Source organism: Sphaeroforma arctica, assembly GCF_001186125.1.
Source record: "Sphaeroforma arctica JP610 unplaced genomic scaffold supercont1.23, whole genome shotgun sequence".
In the NCBI taxonomy this organism is placed as follows: Eukaryota; class Ichthyosporea; order Ichthyophonida; genus Sphaeroforma; species Sphaeroforma arctica.
Genome location: NW_014040535.1, coordinates 81,800 through 90,153, shown reverse-complemented (window position 1 = coordinate 90,153; position 8,354 = coordinate 81,800). Strand labels below are relative to the sequence as shown.

The 8,354-nt window shown below is 37.2% G+C and overlaps 1 protein-coding gene across 1 annotated transcript; it reads right to left on the bottom strand.

The window, feature by feature from the left end:
• Positions 1-2,587: 2,587 nt before the first annotated feature.
• SARC_00674 (hypothetical protein) lies at positions 2,588-7,850 on the bottom strand. The gene is made up of 6 exons (XM_014305624.1): positions 7,672-7,850; positions 6,426-6,545; positions 5,692-5,869; positions 4,982-5,154; positions 4,322-4,452; positions 2,588-2,723 (listed from the first exon to the last, which is right to left on the bottom strand). The coding sequence occupies exons 1-6, from the start codon at positions 7,818-7,820 to the stop codon at positions 2,611-2,613; spliced, it is 864 nt and encodes a 287-aa protein (XP_014161099.1). The 5' UTR covers positions 7,821-7,850; the 3' UTR covers positions 2,588-2,610.
• Positions 7,851-8,354: the final 504 nt, after the last annotated feature.

The window sequence follows — 8,354 nt, the reverse complement described above, 5'->3', positions numbered from 1 at the left end:
AAATATCTATCTAAGTATATATCCTGTGTACAAACAATTTCCAATCCCAACACGTGCACAGTATATCCAGGCCGCCTTGTTTATCAGTCTATGTCCTCATGTTATAAGCAATGCGGCACTACTCACTACCTATGGCTGATCTAGGCCCTACTACTTCCAATGCAAACACTGCACTAGGTGATATACACCACTAGCTAGAGCCTTCGTCGTACAGTACAGGCTATGCATTCACACAACAGTTTAAAAAATATCTAGCACACGCAAGTAAAGCCTGCAGCTGATATGTCATACTGTCCAGACAGAATGTTGGGTTCAAAGTCCCTTTTTTTTTTTTGAAGCAAATAGTTTTGTATTTGCTCTCCGATTGTTGGGTGCGATACCGGCGGGGGGAGCCGGGGACCTAATTTAAAGATATTGATTGACGTAAATATGTAGCCTGACTAGCCTCAATACATATTTATTTCGTAAAAACGGATGTATAAACCTATTTTCATAGCCTTCTGAATTATTATACAGAAGGCTATGATACTTTCTAGAAGCACAAATAAGCGTTCACGTTCTATTATTAAAAATCGGACCCCCTGGCGACGGCGTTTATTTTTTATCGCAAAACTTGGGGGGGGGGGGGGGGGGGTTTGTTGTATAATAGAGTACACAAAAAGTACTTTGAAAAAAAGTAACAAAACAAAACTAGCGAGGTTGTAACTTTTTGGGGCATTTGGGCTTCACACGTATTTTCTTAAATTTACCTATTCTATTTCTCAAAGTTATATTTAACTCTCGCGGGGTTCAGGGTTCCTGACTTCCCGTCTAATCTCAATCCGTTAAAAGGATTCGATTTAAAAGCGTTAACCTTAAATTTCAAGCGTTCAACGTAATAGCATATTGTTCACAAATACAATATCAATGCATACATGATTATACGTTTATCGTAAAACGTATTGAGGTGTGCCACCCGTTGACTCGCTAAGGCTTTTAGGCTTTTCCGAGTTAAAATAAAAGCGATTTTAAACCAATCAACGAATGTGGCAACATGACAACGAGCACGTTGTAATATTATTATTGTTTTACTGATAATTATATATAACGCCAAATGTTAATACATACATACATACATATGTACATACAAAGCTTGAAAAATATAAAAAGCTTTATCACATATTTATATAGCCTTCTAAATTACAACCAGAGCGCTATGATACATCCGGCACGTATAAACATATCTATACTCACGTATACATACATACATATGAGAACATGGATGTATATATGTATTCACACTATCAATATTTTACATTGTATGAACAGTCCCATAAAAGTTCGTATATATTTAGATGTATATTCACATACATCTAAATATCGCCATATTACAATATTCAACATATTGATAATCTTCTGTATTTTTTTTTCTTACTAAGAGCGCGTGCGTTTAGCTATGGTTTCATAGGCACTCATTTCTTTGGGATTGTATGCAGTCGTTCAATCATAAGGAAAATTTTACAATGCCGCAATTCTAGTATGGATAAATTCATGTAGGCGATATGTGAAGGCTCACATATTGCTTACTTGAATGTTTTTACATAAAAAGTGCAAACTGAGCGACAACATAATGCATCACGTTCACTGCAAAGTAACACTGATATGAAAAACCATACCGATGCAGGTAGAAAACTAAGAGTACTGTCATCATTCCCCTGTAGAAGTACCGTTATCTAACTCGGAGGCAGATTTGTCATGGCTGCCAATCAAAATGCGAAGGAGAGTCTGAATAGTTGATGGCTCCAAATTATTTTGAAACCCTAGAATCAATCTTCAATCACGGAACACCAAACAAAAACTCAAAGTTGTAAGTGCGTTTCGTGCTTTATCAGTTCTACTTTAAAGGCTAACCAGTATTTAGTCGAAGGATCCTGGGCATAGCTATTCAAGTACTCCTTTTTATTTATTTAACACCATCACCAACGAGATCACTGCTTGCATTGTATTGTCTCAGAAACTTACCACAGGAAGAAGCATAATCAAATAAAAAATCGATTCACGTGTTGTAAACAACTTTATGTAAGATTTAACGGGGGCTTCAGCTCACGCGATGCCAGTCACGCTTATGCATACTTGCGAAATTGGCTTGACACAGGCACGTAATTAAAGCTGGATACGCCAACGCATACTAAAATACTCGGTTCAGGTGACAATTTCGATGAGTTAATTTCGAATTCAGAATAACACAGCTATCGCCGAAAAGCGCATAAATCGTGTACGGACTATCTACTTTAGTTTGTGATTTATTATAAGGATATCAGCTATGCACTATTTCCATATTACTTTCCATACTTGTTCACCTTGCCAAATCTGTTATGAATTTCATGTTGTAAAGCTCAAATCTACTCTGTATTTCTTATCGTATATGTATATAATTTCCAGCTCTACAGTAAACCATTTCGGCGGGCATACATTCGTATATATATATATATACATATATATGTGGGTGTGTGTACGTGTACACATATATATATATATACATACATATATATATACATATATGTATATATATATATACCTAAACATATTAGACGACGACTTTACGTTCCGTTATATAATTGGGAGTTTTATTCAGAAGTCTTGCTCTATTCTAGGCGGCCAGTCCATCTCCACATCCGCTACGTCGAGGTCGGAGATATCACAGTCGCACTTCAGAAACGTTGACAGGTTGGGCACAGTTCGACCTGAAAACACAACAGAAACAGAAGCAGTACGTATGAATACCACTTTATATTACACACATACTACAGAAACAGAAATATTACGTATAAATATCACTTTGTATTACGCACATTATATATTACACAAATGTGTAGATTATGAGCTTAGATTCAGACTATTGAAAGCACAACTTTACACTTGTTCGACATGAAGCTGAATATATAAAGTGGCCGGTATCTCGATAGATGGCACTTCTACCTACGTATCGAATAGTCGCTTTTTCAACAATACTCTTAAAAAAAAAACGTCGTGAATTGAGGAGCAGTAGCCCACGAGTGTGTTGCACCGCCGTATCGCTAATGCAATATGTTCTACGGTTTGCAGGGGTTTCAAACCCTAAACCTATATATATATATATATGCGTGTGTGTGTGGTGTGCGTGTGTGTGTGTGTGTAAAATCCCTAGAAACCCTAAACCCACAATCCACTACCCAGTCAGAACACCATGTGCACATGCGCCGACTCTATCAATACCACTGTGTTCCAAAATCACACAAATTTTTGACAGCGTTGATTCAATTTGTAATATCTCGTTTCGGGACAGAAATACCGAATTCTCACAAATAACGCATGCCCAATACTCAAGTCAAACGCACATATCAGATTTAATCGTACGATGCTCTCATTGTGCTATTATACAAATACACACCATACACACTACTAGCATATACGCACACTGTACCATAGCACACCCCACAACGGCACATAGCACAAGCACATACCCTTGCATAGCGGATACAGATACCATGGCCCAGCTTACAAAGACACTACTACTTAGCATACACACACACTACTACTTGGCATATCAGTTTTTAGATCTACTACTACTTAGCATGTAATTTATTAACCTATAGGTATACGACTACTCAGCATATCAGTTATAGATCTACTACTACTTAGCATGTAAGTAACTAGCCTATAGATACACTACTACTTAGCATATATACTACTTAGCCTATAGATATACTACTATATAATATATATACTATTTAGCCAATAGATATACTACTACTTAGCATATATACTACTTAGCCTATAGATATACTACTATATAGGAAATATACTATTTAGCCTATAGATATACTACTACTTAGCATACATACTACTTAGCCTATAGATGTACTACTATATAGGATATATACTATTTAGTCTATACATATACTACTACTTAGAATACATACTACTTAGCCTATAGATATAGTACTATTTAGCCTATAGATATACTACTACTTAGCCAATTGATATACTACAATATAGGATATATACTATTTAGCCTATATACTACTACTTAGCATACATACTACTTAGCCTATAGATATACTACTATATAGGATATATACTATTTAGCCCATATATGTACTACTTAGCCTATAGATATACTACTATATAGGATATATACTTTCTAACCTATAGATATACTACTACTTATCATATTTACTACTTAGCCTATAGCTATATTACTATATAGGATATATACATATTTAGCCTATATCTACTATTAATAGTATACATACTACTCAGCCTATAGATATATACTCCATGCCCATCACATCCCACATACCAAGATCTCCGTGACAGAACTCCTTGATGTAGGTGCCTGCTTGGGTCGTCAGAGTCAACAGTCCGTTAAACGGACTCGTGAGCTGCAGATGACTGGCGTAGATCATCCGTGGCCGTGTCAGCAGTGGCCGTCTACAAAGGTTGGGGCAGAGTGTTTGAGTAAAGGGTATACTCGCGCGTACTGTATATATACATTTTTGTATATAGTTGTATGATTAGCGGGTACTGTATGTTTACGTTTTTGCATACAGTTGTATGACTAGCGGGTACTGTATGTTTACGTTTTTGAATACAGTTGTATGACTAGTGGGTACTGTATGTATACGTTTTTGTATATAGTTGTATGACTAGCGCGTACTGTATGTATAGATTTTTGTATATAGTTGTATGACTAGCGCGTACTGTATGTATACGTTTTTGCATATAGGTGTATATGTGAATGCAGCATGTGATCATGCATATATGTTACAGAGTACTGGCGTAGATCATCCGTGGCCGCGTTTTTGCAGTGGCTGTCTACACAGGTTGGGGCAGAGTGCGTGAGTAAAGGGTATGCACGCGCGTACTGTATGTACACATGTTTGTATAAATACACATTCATACCCTTTACATACACATATATATGCAGTACACACACATGTGTTTGTTTACCTACACACACCTGTGTAGCACACGCACGGGTGTCTGTTGTTGTATTAAAAACTCGCCCGTCTCGTTGAGGGCCTTGATGGAGTCGTCTGTCTGAGCCTCAGCAAAGGTGACGGTGGCCAGGTACTTCTTGCGCTTGTCCGAGTCATCTTCCCTATTCCTAAGCGTCTCTTCTTTTGTGACTACCTGAAACGTGTAGGGATGTGCGCATGAGTGATGTGTATGTGATATAACGTGTGCAGTTATACGTTGGTTATACTATATAACGTATGCAAACACAGACTGTATATATATAACCTAAGGTATGTACACACTCGTTGTATATACAATACCAATTATTCAAAAACACAGCGTGCCAGAAATGACGGTGGCTATGTGCATGGGTGTGATATACACACATGGATATGACCATACTTGATTGTGTACGTTGTGTCGTATAGCTTACAAGGCGGTGTGCATGGTTGTGGTGTACATGCACGCGCGCAATAAGGTTTTCTATAGTAATGATGTTACCAATGCAATTGAACTCAAAAAAAGTGTGTATAAGAATTCAGAATATCATACACTTACATAAAGGACTATAGTAATGCAGTTACCACAAGTATGAGCGCATATATACTCAGGTGTGACTGTGAAGCAAGTATATATATATATATATATATGTATATACATATATATTACACCTCGATGTATGTACACACACACACACACACACACACACACCTGGATGTCGTTGATGCGCATGTCAGAGCATGACTCGTTGACTGTGCGTTGTAGTGTGCTGAGCATTGCAGTGGTCATCTGTCGTTTGGGGTTGACGCACTCCATCACAAACGGTCGCCCACGGCCCAACATGCGAACATCCACATCCTCACGACCAGACGATGAGAAGACCACAGAACTAGGCGGGGTTTTAGGGTTTTAAAGTTTTAGAATTTCAGGTATGTGTGTACGCGTGTGTGCGAGTATGTAACAATGGGTTCGAAACTTCATAGTATGGGTATATATATATATATATATACATATACATATAAACACACACACACACACACACATATATAATATACATACATATATATACATATATATAAATATGTATATATATATTAATATATATATATATATAAATTATATAAGTCGTACTACATTCCATTGCCAGAGTTCTGCTCGAATACACGCACGTAGTCTCCGTACGTACACATGGACACATGTGTGCGTAGTGCAAATACCTACATCTAGTCTTCCTTTGTGTATGGTCGTAATATATCTACGGCGAATGTTCGTATATTTATATACACGTGTGTGTGTGTTTTTCCATATACCTACATCTAGTGCATCTTTTGCGCATGTTCGTATATTTATATACACGTGTGAGTGTCTTTTCATATACCTACATCTAGTGTATCTTTTGTGCATGTTCGTAAATCCATGTGCACGTGTGTGTGTCATGCACATACCTGCATTTGGTGGCTGTCAGGAAATGTGATTCCATCCGCGAGAGAACGCTATGGGGTGTTTTTAAGACACCGTTTAACATCCACGGTGTTTGCGACAGTTCCTTTGAGTACTTATTATACCTACACATGTGCGAATGGAAGCAATTATGAGGCACCAAATGCGTTGGTGTACGTTTACAAAGCTCAGTATACGCCTCACAGCACATTAATGTATCAGAGATATGAAGATACAGCCGCTCACAAAACTCCATATATGCTTATCGAGACATGAACGTATCAAAGATATGAAGAAATAAAAGCTTGAAAAATCTCATTACATGCTCATCAACACATGAACGTAATAAAGATACGAAGATTTAAACGCTATCAAACCTCAGAACATTCCTATCAATACATTAACGTGATAAAGATATGAAGTTTTAAACGCTATCAAACCTCAGAACATTCCTATCAATACATTAACGTGATAAAGATATGAAGTTTTAAACGCTATCAAACCTCAGAACATTCCTATCAATACATTAACGTGATGAAGATATGAAGATTTAAACGCTATCAAATCTCAGTATGTGCTTATGAACACATTAACGTAATAAAGATAGGAAGATATAAACGCTATATAATCTCAGTATGTGCTTACCAACACATTAACGTAATGAAGATATAAACGCTTACATTAACATATCAAAGATATGAAGATACAAACGCTTACAAATCGCAGCATATTCTTATCAACATATTAACGTAAATAAGATGTGGAAACATAAACGCTTACATGAACGCATCATAGATATGAAGATACAAACGCTTACAAATCTCAGTATATGATTATCAACACATTAACGTAATAAAGATGTAAAAAAATAAACGCGTACATGAACGTATCAAAGATATGAAGATATAAACGCTTGTAAATCTCAGCATATGCTTATCAAGCCTTATGTACGTGAGCTTGCTATCGTCGAAGACTACATGCCGCGAGCACAGGCAATCCAATATTAACGCACACAAACAATTATAAATGTGTGAATGATCATTGGTGTGTAATAGGGCATAACAATAGCACCCGATGGAGACTACAAACATACTTATATACATGTACACGTACATATATACATACATAAATACATATTAATACATACATACATACATACATACGTACGTACATACATACATACATACATACATACATACAAACATCCTATCGCAACAAACAACACCCCCCACCCAACACAACACAACTCACCTGCCGGCAATGTACACTGTCTGCATGCTGATAGTTACCGCAGGAGACGCCAGGGCCGTTGCTACGGGTGTGGGTGTGGTTGCTATGCAGGACTTCGTTGCGGCATTGGTTAGTTTGATCGCAGTCATAGTACTCAGACATTCGCGCATGTTGTTCCACCCAATCGGCTTAGGCGCTGTGTGGTAGGGCCAATGTAAGAGACGGTATATACAGTACTGATTATTCGGTTGTGCAGTGGGTTGGTTGTGTGTTTGTGTGTGTAGGTATGTGTCCGTGTGTATCTATTGTTTATGTACGTATGTATATGCATACATGTTCACGTGTGTGTATGTATGTATTCCAGTACATATAATTAGTGGGTGTATGTGCATGTGTATGTAAATTGATATTGCAGTTATATATCTAGTGTATATATTCGGATTCATATATATAGGAAAACGACACAAATATAAATCTCCTCTCCAAAAGGATGAGTTGCGTCGCCTGAGACACACACACATACAAGCACGCTCTCACACGACATCAAACACACATATCCACACTCACATACACAACCACACATCCCAAAAAAAATTACACACACATATATATAATCCCATACACAACCACACACACACACACACACACACACATATATATATATATATATACTACCACACAACACACACACACACACAGAATAA

What these genes read in the sequence shown, in the direction of transcription:
- SARC_00674 (XM_014305624.1), bottom strand. Translation starts at nt 7,820, where the DNA reads ATGCGCGAATGTCTGAGTACTATGACTGCGATCAAACTAACCAATGCC. An exon ending in ACAGTGTACATTGCCGGCAG is followed by an intron (nt 6,546 to 7,671) that starts GTGAGTTGTGTT and finishes GCACATGTGTAG; the next exon opens with GTATAATAAGTACTCAAAGG. An exon ending in CCCGTGCGTGTGCTACACAG is followed by an intron (nt 4,453 to 4,981) that starts GTGTGTGTAGGT and finishes CAACCTTTGTAG; the next exon opens with ACGGCCACTGCTGACACGGC.